Below are 14,013 nucleotides of genomic sequence, written 5' to 3'. Positions count from 1 at the left end.
CCGGTGGGCCGCAGACGCCCACACATGGGAGGCTCTCGCGGGGCCCAGCTCATCGCAGGAGCCCAGGCGGCGCTTACCTGGGCGGGCAGGGCCCCGTGTTGCACGCCTGGCTCATGGCGGGGGGACGGTGGACCTGGTCACACAAGCTGTCGTTGACCGCCTGCTGGGTCTGCGTGTGTAAGCACACGGCTATGGCTTCCTGGAGGCCTGGGGAGGAGAGGACCGATGCAAAAGGCGCTGAACGGCTCACACTCCTGGGGGAGCCCGGTTCCGAGCTCAACACGGGCAGAAGCGGCGGCTCACACTCCTGGGGGAGCCCGGTTCCGAGTTCAACACTGGCCACCGGCAGGAGCAGCGGTGTGAGCGGCCGGGCCCACAGCTCCTCCCCTCTTCTGACCACCGGCAGGGTGCGCACGAACTGGACACACGGGCAGAAAGCCCTCGTCCTGGCCCCGGGTGGCCAGCCAGCCTGGGCATCCTGGGGTTACTACCGGCCCCCACGCCCCGCTGGTCAGCGCTGGGGCTGGAGAAGGCGGCTCCCTGGGCTGCCGCTCCCTGCTCAGCCACTTGCTTCGGATCTCAGACCACGTCCACAGTCCCAGAGCCAACTTCGCACCCTTACAGGGCCACCTGGCTGTCCAGGTGTATTTTAGCCTAACAAGGTCTTCTGGCTGTGTGTGCAACTGCCCCTTACACACACAAGCACACATACACACACACACATGCACACACATACACATACACACAGGTGCACACACATGCACACATGCACACACACATGCACACACATACACACATGTGCACACACATGCACACATGCAGGCACACATGCACACACACATACACACATGCACACACACACATGCACGCATGCACACACATATGCACACACACACATACACACATACACACACACATGCACACACACACACACACACATACACACAGAAATCTGGTGGCTGGCCCTGTGTGCGGCCGCAGGTAAGGGAGGGATCCAGTGGAACCCCTCACCACGCACCCAGGCTGCCTCCACACCCGGACAGACTCCACCAGACACGCCTCCACTCACCCGCCCTGCGGCGGCCGCCCATCCCGTATTACGCCAGCTAAGTGAATGCTTGGCCCAAAGCCACTTACTTCGTTAAACAGAATCCCACTATCCACAACAAACATCTCCCACGCTACAAAAGACAGGCGCGGGCTGCCTTGAATGCACGCGCCTCCCTTAGCTGTTTCTCAAACTTGGTTTACCCAAGCGATGGTTTCTTAGATCAGAAGCCAGATGCCCCCGTCCACCCTGGGGGAGGGTGCGGGTCCCCCATCCATCCTGGGGGAGGGTGTGGGTCCCCCCGTCCACCAGAGGGAGGGTGCAGGCCCCCCCGTCCACCCTGGGGGAGGGTGCGGGTCCCTCCCCCGTCCACCCTGGGGGAAGGTGTGGGTCCCCCAGGCACCCACCCGTCCACCCTGGGGGAGGGTGCAGGTCCCTCCCCGTCCACCCTGGGGGAGGGTGTGGGTCCCCCAGGCACCCACCCGTCCACCCTGGGGGAGGGTGCAGGTCCCCCATCCATCCTGGGGGAGGGTGTGGGTCCCCCCGTCCACCGGAGGGAGGGTGCAGGCCCCCCCGTCCACCCTGGGGGAGAGTGTGGGTCCCCCAGGCCCCCTTGTCCACCCTGGGGGAAGGTGTGGGTCCCCCAGGCCCCCTTGTCCACCCTGGGGGAGGGTGTGGGTCCCCCGGCCCCCCGTCCACCCTGGGGGAGGGTGCGGGTCTCCCCTTGTCCACCCTGGGGGAGGGTGTGGGTCCCCCAGGCCCCCTTGTCCACCCTGGGGGAGGGTGTGGGTCCCCCGGCCCCCCGTCCACCCTGGGGGAGGGTGCGGGTCCCCCCTTGTCCACCCTGGGGGAAGGTGTGGGTCCCACAGCCTCCCGGTCCACCCTGGGGGAGGGTGCGGGTTCCCCCTTGTCCACCCTGGGGGAGGGTGTGGGTCCCCCAGGCCCCCCGTCCACCCTGGGGGAGGGTGTGGGTCCCCCAGCCCCCCTCCATCCACCCTGGGGGAGGGTGCGGGTCCCCCAGCCCCCCCCGTCCACCCTGGGGGAGGGTGCGGGTCCCCCAGCCCCCCCTGTCCACCCTGGGGAGGACGCAGTACCTCCCAGGCATGTGGCTGTGCACGGGGTAAAGCCGGCATATTCCCAGCCGTAGGTGGTCTCGCCGTCCTGCGGAGCGCCGCTGGGCTCTGGGGCTGCAGGGTCCGGGCCGCAGGCCTGTAGCAGGCAGGGCCGCTCCGTGGCCAGCCGGGGCCCCCTCGCACTCCTCGGCCGGCAGCTCAGTCTCCGCCCGCGTGAACGTGAGGAGCGCTCGGCACTTCACCTCCCGCACCTGCACACCGGGGCCGCACGTGGCACTGCAGGCTGACCAGGGGCCCGGGACAAACCTGCGGGAGAGCAGGGGGCCGGGGGAGCTGAGCCCAGAGGGGACCCGGCTCCACACATTCAGAAAGCTGTGGCTTTGGCAAACAAGCCTGCAGAGCTTAGACACAGTGGAAAGAGTTCCTCTTGAAGAGTTACACAACCTTTGCGCCCACCAGGCCTGACCAAAAGCCTTCCTGCTCAGGGTCCTGGTTGTGAGTCTGGTCCCTTTGGCCAGGAAGCCAGTGGAGGGCCGGGAGGAGCTGGAGCTCTCCGAGGTTCTGACTGCGAAGCTGGCCAGCTGCAGGCCGCGCTGGGTGCAAAGGCAGCTGTGGGTTCCTGGAGGCCGGCCGTGCAAGGGCCTTGGACTGCCAGCCCTGCCCACCGCCTCCTGCCACCGCACCGCCGGCCGACACCAGGGCCCCCAGGCTGCCATGCTTTCTGGGCTGGGCTTCTCTCTTCCCCCGCTGCCCTGCCCTCGGCTCTGAGCGTGTTCTGAGCTGAGCACCACCCCGATGGAGCCGTCTTTGTCTTCCTCTGGTCTGCTTTCCTAAGCTGTGGTCTGCTCGCTATTCAAGCGTGGGAGCCTCCCCGTGGCCCCGGCTCGAGCGCTGGACCATTGACTCACGCAGACTCCCCAGAGGCCACGGCTCAGTGCAAACATCACACCATAAAGAAAAGAAGGGAAAAGGATGGGAGTAGCGTTTTTAGCAGCAGGTGTGGGATAGAAGGGCTGCCCCAGCACCCACGCTCCAGAAGGAAATCCGACAGGAGGCGCGAGCCAGAGACGCCCCTCGAGTGGTCAGTCTGCCCGAGACGGCCAGGGACGTGCCACCGAGAGCCCCGGCGGCCCGGTCACAGCTCACGCTCACACACAGACCGCAGAAAGCCAGAAGGAACGGTGCAGTGTAGCAAGGCGGCGATCACACCACTTCTAGAACTTTCCATGGTGAGGCAGAAAGGTGTGATTGTCGCTTCCAGATTTAAAAAGTAGTGATTATATCACCTTAAAGACTGGTGACATCACTTCCAGAACTTTCTTCAGTGAGGCCGTTCCATCTCTAAAATCACTAGCAAAAAGCCGGGCTGCAGGCTTGCTTTCAGGGGTAGGGTGCCAGCCACGGGGGTGTGGCCCCCGTGTGTTCAAGCCCCAGGACCATCAATGCCCCGTAAAAAAGAACCCTAAAGCCCTGCAGAGCCCCTGGCTTAGCCTCGAGGCTGCGATCTCATTTTCCTGATTAAAACAAAGCCTTCTGCACATCTTCCCTCTGTAGATCAGGGCTGGGGCGGCGACAGGCCACAGGGACCAAAGTGTGCTCCTGCAGCCTCCCGGAGGAAGCACAGCAACTCTGTCCACAGCCAGACCCCCAAACCACACGGTCCAAAAAGGACGGACGGACGGACAGACGCACAGATGGGCTGTGGTCTGTCTAGAAATGGCGAGTGCAGATCAACCCAGAAGTGGAAGGAAAATAAACTGACACCGGAGGGCAGGGACAGGACAGGCCAACCGCGCGGCCGGGAGCTGCCCAGAAGGCCGAGGAGGCCGGGGCTCGCACCCCAGGGGGGATGCGGGCCCGGCGGAACCCGGGTGGGCGGGTGACGACGCGGGCAGGTCCACTGATGCCCACCCTGGCCACCCTCGCCAACTCCTCAGCTCAGTAACCGTTTCGTTTTCTGATTCAGCGTCTGCTGACCTGGATGGGCTGTGTGCGTGGGACGGTTCACGTCTGCCTGGCGTGCAGAGCTGGGTGAGCTGCGGGCGGGAAGCCGCCACACTGACCTGACCCGGGTGAGCTGCGGGCGGGAAGCCGCCACACTGAGCTGTGAGCTGCGGGCGGGAAGCCGCCACACTGACCTGACCTGGGTGAGCTGCGGGCGGGAAGCCGCCACACTGACCTGACCCGGGTGAGCTGCGGGCAGGAAGCCGCCACACTGACCTGTGAGCTGCGGGCAGGAAGCCGCCACACTGACCCGGGTGAGCTGCGGGCGGGAAGCCGCCACACTGACCTGACCCGGGTGAGCTGCGGGCGGGAAGCCGCCACACTGACCTGACCCCGGTGAGCTGCGGGCGGGAAGCCGCCACACTGACCTGACCCGGGTGAGCTGTGGGCGGGAAGCCGCCACACTGACCTGACCCGGGTGAGCTGCGGGCGGGAAGCCGCCACACTGACCTGACCCGGGTGAGCTGCGGGTGGGAAGCCGCCACACTGACCTGACCCGGGTGAGCTGCGGGCGGGAAGCCACCATACTGACCTGGGTGAGCTGCGGGCGGGAAGCCACCACACTGACCTGTGAGCTGCGGGCGGGAAGCCGCCACACTGACCTGGGTGAGCTGCGGGCGGGAAGCCGCCACACTGACCTGACCCGGGTGAGCTGCGGGCGGGAAGCCGCCACACTGACCTGACCCCGGTGAGCTGCGGGCGGGAAGCCGCCACACTGACCTGACCCGGGTGAGCTGCGGGCGGGAAGCCGCCACACTGACCTGACCCGGGTGAGCTGCGGGCGGGAAGCCACCACACTGACCTGTGAGCTGCGGGCGGGAAGCCGCCACACTGACCTGACCCGGGTGAGCTGCGGGAGGGAAGCCACCACACTGACCCGGGTGAGCTGCGGGCGGGAAGCCGCCACACTGACCCGGGTGAGCTGTGGGCGGGAAGGCGCCACACTGACCTGACCTGGGTGAGCTGCGGGCAGGAAGCCGCCACACTGACCTGTGAGCTGCAGGCGGGAAGCCGCCACACTGACCCGGGTGAGCTGTGGGCGGGAAGCCGCCACACTGACCTGACCTGGGTGAGCTGCGGGCAGGAAGCCGCCACACTGACCTGTGAGCTGCGGGCGGGAAGCCACCACATTGACCTGGGTGAGCTGCGGGCGGGAAGCCGCCACACTGACCCGGGTGAGCTGTGGGCGGGAAGCCGCCACACTGACCTGACCTGGGTGAGCTGCGGGCAGGAAGCCGCCACACTGACCTGTGAGCTGCAGGCGGGAAGCCGCCACACTGACCTGTGAGCTGCGGGCGGGAAGCCGCCACACTGACCTGTGAGCTGCGGGCGGGAAGCCGCCACACTGACCCGGGTGAGCTGCGGGCGGGAAGCCGCCACACTGACCTGTGAGCTGCGGGCGGGAAGCCGCCACACTGACCCAGGTGAGCTGTGGGCGGGAAGCCGCCACACTGACCTGTGAGCTGCGGGCGGGAAGCTGCCACACTGACCTGACCCGGGTGAGCTGCGGGCAGGAAGCCGCCACACTGACCTGTGAGCTGCGAGCGGGAAGCCGCCACACTGACCCGGGTGAGCTGTGGGCGGGAAGCCGCCACACTGACCAACATCTGGGGACTGAAAACGCAGGGCTAGCCGCACGCAGAGCGAGGCGTGGCGCGAGACGCCTCCTAAATGAAGGTTATGGGTGAGGGCACATGGCATGTGCAGAAGCAAGGGGGGGACTCCTGTCAGAAGTGGGGGGACTCCTGTCAGAAGTGGGGGGACGCCTGTCAGCAGTGGGGGGACTCCTGTCAGAAGTGGGGGGACTCCTGTCAGAAGTGGGGGGACGCCTGTCAGCAGTGGGGGGCGTCTGTCAGAAGTGGGGGGACTCCTGTCAGAAGTGGGGGGACGCCTGTCAGAAGTGGGGGGACTCCTGTCAGAAGTGGGGGGACGCCTGTCAGAAGTGGGGGGCGCCTGTCAGAAGCGGGGGGACGCCTGTCAGAAGCGGGGGGACGCCTGTCAGAAGTGGGGGGACGCCTGTCAGAAGTGGGGAGCGCCTGTCAGAAGCGGGGGGACGCCTGTCAGAAGCGGGGGGAAGCCTGTCAGAAGTGGGGGGACTCCTGTCAGAAGTGGGGGGCGCCTGTCAGAAGTGGGGTGATGCCTGTCAGAAGCGGGGGGACGCCTGTCAGAAGTGGGGGGCGCCTGTCAGAAGTGGGGTGACGCATGTCAGAAGTGGGGGGATGCCTGTCAGAAGTGGGGGACTCCTGTCAGAAGTGGGGGGACGCCTGTCAGAAGCGGGGGGACGCCTGTCAGAAGTGGGGGACTCCTGTCAGAAGTGAGGGACTCCTGTCAGAAGTGGGGAGCGCCTGTCAGAAGCAGGGGGACGCCTGTCAGAAGTGGGGTGACGCCTGTCAGAAGTGGGTGACGCCTGTCAGAAGTGGGGTGACGCCTGTCAGAAGTGGGGGGCACGCACGCCTATCAGCTCAGCGGAGCAGAGGCCGGCACTTCCCGAGGGGGAGCCTGGGCCCTGGGAGCCGTGAGCCAGCCACAGCACCGGGCAGTGACCGAGAAGACAGAGGTGAGCTTGGAAGGGAAGCTTCTGGAAAGACTAGGAAGGATGAGCTTGGAAGGGACAAAGCTCTTGGAGGCTCAAGCTCTCTGGGGTCTGCAGATCCAGATCATTTGGACACTAAATGAATCTCTGTATCCAAAGAGTACTGAACACTCACAGATGTAGCTAGCCACCCTGTGGGTCAGGCCATACCCTGGACCCTCCCCCACGACCCTCCCCCGTGGGCCTCTCCTGTGGGCCTCCCCCGCAGCCCTCCCCCGCGGGCCTCTCCTGAGGGCCTCCCCGCAGCCCACCCCCGCGGGCCTCTCCTGAGGGCCTCTCCCCTCCCCCACGACCCTCCCCCGCAGCCCTCCCCCACAGGCCTCTCCTGAGGGCCTCTCCTGCAGGCCTCTCCTGAGGGCCTCCCCTGCGGGCCTCTCCTGAGGGCCTCCCTTGGGCCTCCCCCGAGGCCCTCCCCCGAGGCCCTCCCCCACAGCCTGCACTCACGTGGGGTCCTCGGTCACTATCCTCATCTCCTCTCGCTCCTGGGCTTGCTTCAACCATGGCAGCGCAGCACCCCCTGGATCTCTTTCTAGGAGAAAAGGAGCACCAACAACAAGCTCAGTGACTGGATCACAGAGCTCAGATGCCCCGCCACCATGAAGGATCCACAAACGAAGAAGGAGGAGGAGGAGAAGAAGGAAGAAGAAGAAGAGGAGGAGGAGGAGGAGGAGGAAGAGAAAGAGGAAGAAAAAAAAAAGAGGAGGAGGAGGAGGGGGAGGGGGAGGAAGAGGAGGAGGAAGAGGAGGAGGAGGAGGAAGAGGAGGGGGGGAGGAGGAAGAGGAGGATGAAGAAGCAGCAGCAGCAGCAGCAGCTCTTTCCAAATGTGAGCTGCGCCCTCTGGAGTCTTCTGCCATGAGTAAAGGTTTCAGCTATTTAAAACCAGACAGACAATTCGAGGCACAGGAGGGACGCCGCCAGCGCCCAGCAGCTGCCTCGGAGGGGCTCAAAGCTGCCTTCATAACGGGCGACTCGGGCTCCAGCGCCCAGCAGCCGCCTCGGAGGGGCTCAAGGCTGCCTTCGTAACGGGCGACTCGGGCTCCAGCGCCCAGCAGCCGCCTCGGAGGGGCTCAAGGCTGCCTTCGTAACGGGCGACTCGGGCTCCAGCGCCCAGCAGCCGCCTCGGAGGGGCTCAAGGCTGCCTTCGTAACGGGCGACTCGGGCTCCAGCGCCCAGCAGCCGCCTCGGAGGGGCTCAAGGCTGCCTTCGTAACGGGCGACTCGGGCTCCAGCGCCCAGCAGCCGCCTCGGAGGGGCTCAAGGCTGCCTTCGTAACGGGCGACTCGGGCTCTCGGCACAGGAGGGCTCTGCTGCGAGACACGCTTGCTTTTCCTTGCTGCGAACGCATCTTGCCCGCAGGACGCAGAAACCAGCAGAGGAAAGCCCAAAGCTCGGATGTCATTAGAGCTCCTGGATGAGGGAGGACCGCCCGCCACGCGGGGGGAGGAGGAGCTCCGCAGGCCTCTCCCCGGGGCCCTCACCTCGGGGCTTGTGGCAGGGGACGGGGACCGTGCACGCACCCCAGGGCCCTCACCTCGGGGCTTGTGGCAGGGGACGGGGACCGTGCATGCACCCCGGGGCCCTCACCTCGGGGCTTGTGGCAGGGGACCGGCACCACGCACTCCTCCTTGATGTGCGGCTTCAGCTGTGGCTTACAGCCGCCCACGTGCTGGCCGCGGTGGCTGACGCACAGCACAACTCTGTAGCGCAGGCCTCGCCCGCAGGTCACCGTGCACTGCAGAGGGAAGAGTCCGGGGCTGTGAAGGGATCGGGCATCCCACACAGGCCCAGGAGGGGTCACGTTGCTTCTTACACGTAGCAGAAACACTAATGAGTTCTGAGTTGCGAGATTGAGATTCGTGTTTGCTCCTCTCTGCAAGTCTGGTTTTTTGGGGGGTGGGGGGGCGTGGCGTGGGGCCGGGACTGGGGCTTGAACCCTCGGCCTCCTGCTCTCGGCTGCTTCACCCACAGCGGCACTCTGACACTCAAGCCACACCACCAGTGCTGGAAATCACATTTCTAACGCCGCGTCGGCACCTTCAGCCTTAACCCTCCGGCCCTGAGCGGCACGGTGCCCTCTTCAGCCCAGAGGGATCTGTCCTGGTCCCGGCTGGTTGCCCCGGCTCCGCCCAGCCTCCGGCCCTGGGGTCTCGTCTGTTTGTGCACCGCAAGGGCAGCAAAGCTCTCCACAGACTCTGCCGCGGCAGCTGTTCCTCACCCAGGTCCTCAGCAGGAATACCCCACGCCGACGCCCCGCACGCGGCCTCTCCTCCACTCGCCCGCCTTCCAGATCATTCTGGAAGCACGGCCTGTATCCACACACGCTGTGCGGTCCACGCCGGGGCCCGGCGACGCCCCCTAGGCTCTGCGGTTGCGGGAGAGCAGTGCCTCACCTCAGACCAGTCCATGGCAATCCACTTGGGGCAGTCGAAGAGGTTGCAGGTCTGCATCACCTTGGGCTTGGGCGCGTACATGCACTTCCACTCCTCCACCTGCAGGACCTCGGCGTGCAGCGACTCCTCCACGCACACGAAGCTCCGCCGCTGGGTCCCGCCCCCGCAGGACACGGAGCACGCCGTCCAGGGGTTGTGCTCCCAGCTGAAAAACAAACAACCCACGACTCACTCACCGGCATCCGCCCGCCCCGGCGCGCCAAGACGCCAGGACAGGATCAGGCCAGGGAGCACCGATCCAGAGCCCAAAGACTCTGGCCCAGCGTCCCGGGGATTCACCGCGTTGGGACCCCAGGCTCCTGTAGTTCCCACACCCCTCTCTCCTCCCCAGGACACTGTGAGGATCAAGTCAACTGAAGCATTCCTTGTAAGAGGGATGGAGCAGACTGCTGAGAACCACAGCAAAGTCAAAGTCAGAAAGAACCAAGGCGGTGTCTGGGCGTCATATGCACGTTCTGATCAACGGCATGACCTCCAGCCCTGCTAGGAGGCCCAGCTGTCCAAGGGACGCTGGCATCTCCGGCCACGGGAAACACGGCTGTCACAGACAGTGCAGCCCCTCTGTCTCCTAGAAAGGACTTGCTCCCAAGCCCTCTGTCTCCCAGCTCTGAGGAAGACGTGGCTGCTGCAGATACAGACGCTGAACACCCCGCGTGCCACTCAGAGTACAAACACAAGACAGAGCAGGAAAAGCGTGGCTCACCGGGGCAGGGGCTGGAAGTGGTCATAGGGCATGATCTCCTTAAATCCATCGCTGCAAATGAGATGGGGGGAGAACATTGAACTTAGTAGGGCAACACACATTTGACATTGCAAGAGACAAAGCTCCTTCAAGCTGGAAGCTAAAAACGTCAAGTGTGAGGAACTACTCCCCAAAATTCAGACAGCCAGGTGTGGTGGGGCATGCCTACCAGCCCAGTCCTTTCAGAAGTCTGAGTTCCACTTCAGACAAAGACACAAACTGTCCCCAGCGGAACAGGAAAACACAGGAAACCGAACTGGTCCGTTCATGAACTAAAGGGGTGGGGGGTGGGAAAAACCTTCATTTGGCTAAATCTACTCCTTTTCATCACCTGAATAAATACTGAGAATACTTGCACAGTTTTCTGGAATTCAGCAGAACACCATTTCACAGTCATCAGCCCCTGAGAGCTCGCGACTAATAATCGTGTTCAGGAGGTTATCAGTAATCACCTTTGGGGGGTTATCAGTAATTGAATTCAGGAGGTTATTGATAATTGTGCTCTAGAGGGCTGTTGGTATGTGTTCGGAAGGGTTACCAAAACAGGCAGAGTAGGGTAGGAAATGAAGTCTGCTCTCAGGCGGCCGGGGCCAGCTGGGGAGTGTCAGATACGGGGCTGTTATTTTCAGATGCTGCAGCAGAGCCAGAAAGCTCCCATGGGAATCCAAGTGAGCGGATACTAAATTACCCAGCAAGACGGTTGATGCAAAGCGCTCTGCTTTTGTGTGAAAACATTTTGCTTCCTTCCACCATGATTTGTTTATACTGAATTGAACATGAGCACTTTCAAAAGTCGGAACCTTGTAGCAGGTGCCCCTGTTCAAAGGCTAAGATGGAGGGCGAAAGACAGGTATTTACGGATTGGACACCGTAGTGAATTAAGAGATCTTTAATACTGGACCACAAGAATTGGCCCAAAAGGCCCATTACAAAGCACTAGGGACCCTTCATCCACAGGGAGGAATCGCCCCGAATGACCAGATCAGCACAGACCCAGTGCTATGGTAAGACCTCCTTTCAACAGAAAAGGCAGAGGGTGGCTGAGTGCGGCCATCCAGCTATGGTGGAAAGCATAAATAGGTAGATCATGGTCCAGGCCGACTCGGGGCCAAACGCGAACTCCTATCTCAAAACTAACCAGAGCAGAGAGGACTACAGGGGCAGTCCAGGTGGGAAAGCTGGCCACGTGAACACAGAGCCCCGAGTTCAAATCCCAGGGCCACTGTACACATAAATACACAAAGAAATGCAAGTAAACAAACAGGTGAGTGGGAGTCGGGGCGGGTGGCGCAGACCTGGACGGGCAGGGGTCCATGCCGCACTCCTTCAGCTTCGGCTTGGGCTTGACATTCTCGGGGTAGTAGTGGCAGTAGTGGTCGGGAACCACTCTCCTCAAGCGGACGTCCACGCACTCGGCAGAGTTGAGCTGGTAGCCTGCGGGCGGGGGGTGGGGGGGGTGGGGGGAGGGTTGTGGGGGGGGTGTACACGCAGCGTGTGCAGCTCTGGCCGCACCCTGCTTTCTCGTTACACCCCGAAGGGAGGGACGTGACCTGCATCCCGGGGGGCCCCAGCTCCCCTGCGGATGTCAAGGGAGCCAGGCTCACAAGTGTCCGAGGGAAGAATGGCTGGGGTCTGGCGGGGCCCGGGGGCTGAGGTCCAGCTCTGCGGACCTGCCCCGGCTGCACCACCTCCCGTCCAGGTGCGGTGGGCGGAGCGTGGACACGGAGGGAACGCGGGAGTGGGTTGATCCCATCCGTGTATGACACATGCGTGTGTGCCGTGCCATGGTGAAACCCCTCGGACATGAGAACCATCAGGCCGCACCAAAACCCCGACACCGCACACGCGTGATTTCTAGATGTTCATGGGGAAGCCGGCTCACCTCCTCCACACGTCACGGTGCAGGGGAAAAAGTCGGTCTGTCTCCACTGGTGACTGATGGGCTGGTAAAAGAAGAACTGGACGGTGCTGTCCTTGGCCACTGTGTACCTGGTCTGGACAGAGAGAACCGTGAGGCCGTGTTTGTATTTGCACATGCGTGTACCTGGTCTGGACAGAGAACCATGAGGCCATGTTTGCACGTGAGAACCACGCTTCCCGCACCTTCAAAATGAAATACACTTTCTCCCACTGCAGGCGACCCCAGGTGGGTCCACTGAACCCAGACGCGAGGACCCCGGGGGTGGAGATGTGGGGGCATCTCACTCGGGGCCCCGAGTCGTCATTCCAGAAAAATCCACGCCTGTGAGCAGATTCACGTGAAGGCACGTGGATTTGTGTACTTATTTAGCCTTTTTATTTCCTCTAATATATGATCTTACTTCCCGAGCAAGAGAGGGTGAGGCTCAGCATGGGCTTTTCCGTGGCGTGAAACCAGCTCCCCTTGCCTGTTATCAGGGTAACGTCTTTAAGCAGCTTTCTGGAAAACCACTCCAAGGCCCAGGAGGAGAAAGTCGCTGGGAGCCCGGCTTGCGTGTGAACGCGCCATGTGCAGTGGCGTCAGGGGCAGAGGGGGCAGGGGGGGCTCCTCCCCAGATCCCGTCCCCAGCAAAGCTCCGCCCACCCCAGCAAGCGCTCCGCCCACCCCCAGAAAGCGCTCCGCCCACCCCCAGCAAAGCTCCGCCCACCCCCAGCAAGCGCTCCGCCCACCCCCAGCAAAGCTCCGCCCACCCCAGCAAGCGCTCCGCCCACCCCCAGCAAGCGCTCCGCCCACCCCCAGCAAAGCTCCGCCCACCCCAGCAAGCGCTCCGCCCACCCCCAGCAAGCGCTCCGCCCACCCCCAGCAAAGCTCCGCCCACCCCAGCAAGCGCTCCGCCCACCCCCAGCAAAGCTCCGCCCACCCCCAGCAAAGCTCCGCCCACCCCCAGCAAAGCTCCGCCCACCCCCAGCAAGCGCTCCGCCCACCCCCAGCAAAGCTCCGCCCACCCCCAGCAAGCGCTCCGCCCACCCCCAGCAAAGCTCCGCCCACCCCCAGAAAAGCTCCGCCCACCCCAGCAAGCGCTCCGCCCACCCCCAGCAAGCGCTCCGCCCACCCCCAGCAAAGCTCCGCCCACCCCCAGCAAGCGCTCCGCCCACCCCCAGAAAGCGCTCCGCCCACCCCCAGAAAGCGCTCCGCCCACCCCCAGCAAAGCTCCGCCCACCCCAGCAAGCGCTCCGCCCACCCCCAGCAAGCGCTCCGCCCACCCCCAGCAAAGCTCCGCCCACCCCCAGCAAGCGCTCCGCCCACCCCCAGCAAGCGCTCCGCCCACCCCCAGCAAAGCTCCGCCCACCCCCAGCAAGCGCTCCGCCCACCCCCAGCAAAGCTCCGCCCACCCCCAGAAAGCGCTCCGCCCACCCCCAGCAAAGCTCCGCCCACCCCCAGCAAAGCTCCGCCCACCCCCAGCAAAGCTCCGCCCACCCCACAGCAAGCGCTCCGCCCACCCCCAGCAAAGCTCCGCCCACCCCCAGCAAGCGCTCCGCCCACCCCCAGCAAGCGCTCCGCCCACCCCCAGCAAGCGCTCCGCCCACCCCCAGCAAAGCTCCGCCCACCCCAGCAAGCGCTCCGCCCACCCCCAGAAAGCGCTCCGCCCACCCCCAGCAAAGCTCCGCCCACCCCCAGCAAGCGCTCCGCCCACCCCCAGCAAAGCTCCGCCCACCCCAGCAAGCGCTCCGCCCACCCCCAGCAAGCGCTCCGCCCACCCCCAGCAAAGCTCCGCCCACCCCAGCAAGCGCTCCGCCCACCCCCAGCAAAGCTCCGCCCACCCCAGCAAGCGCTCTGCCCACCCCCAGCAAAGCTCCGCCCACCCCCAGTAAGCGCTCCGCCCACCCCACAGCAAGCGCTCCGCCCACCCCCAGCAAAGCTCCGCCCACCCCAGCAAGCGCTCCGCCCACCCCCAGCAAAGCTCCGCCCACCCCCAGCAAAGCTCCGCCCACCCCAGCAAGCGCTCCGCCCACCCCACAGCAAGCGCTCCGCCCACCCCACAGCAAAGCTCCGCCCACCCCACAGCAAAGCTCCGCCCACCCCCAGCAAAGCTCCGCCCACCCCCAGCAAGCGCTCCGCCCACCTCCAGCAAAGCTCCGCCCACCCCCAGCAAGCGCTCCGCCCACCCCACTCACACACACACA

General features: G+C 64.5%; 1 protein-coding gene across 1 annotated transcript in view; it reads right to left on the bottom strand.

Moving 5' to 3' along the window:
- The window catches only part of Adamtsl3 (ADAMTS like 3), a 107,770-nt gene that overhangs the window by 37,388 nt on the left and 56,369 nt on the right, over positions 1-14,013 (bottom strand). Inside the window, 9 exon segments of the mRNA XM_042669658.1 lie at positions 78-207; positions 2,143-2,296; positions 2,298-2,427; positions 7,163-7,247; positions 8,302-8,449; positions 9,108-9,312; positions 9,871-9,921; positions 11,205-11,343; positions 11,792-11,903. Of these exon segments, the coding sequence (XP_042525592.1) occupies positions 78-207; positions 2,143-2,296; positions 2,298-2,427; positions 7,163-7,247; positions 8,302-8,449; positions 9,108-9,312; positions 9,871-9,921; positions 11,205-11,343; positions 11,792-11,903 (1,154 nt within the window).

This window comes from Dipodomys spectabilis, unplaced genomic scaffold (genome assembly GCF_019054845.1).
Source record: "Dipodomys spectabilis isolate Male_0828 unplaced genomic scaffold, ASM1905484v1 ptg000501l, whole genome shotgun sequence".
Lineage (NCBI taxonomy): Eukaryota > Metazoa > Chordata > Mammalia > Rodentia > Heteromyidae > Dipodomys > Dipodomys spectabilis.
Note: the sequence above shows the minus strand (reverse complement) of the source record. Positions and strands in the feature narration are given on the sequence as shown.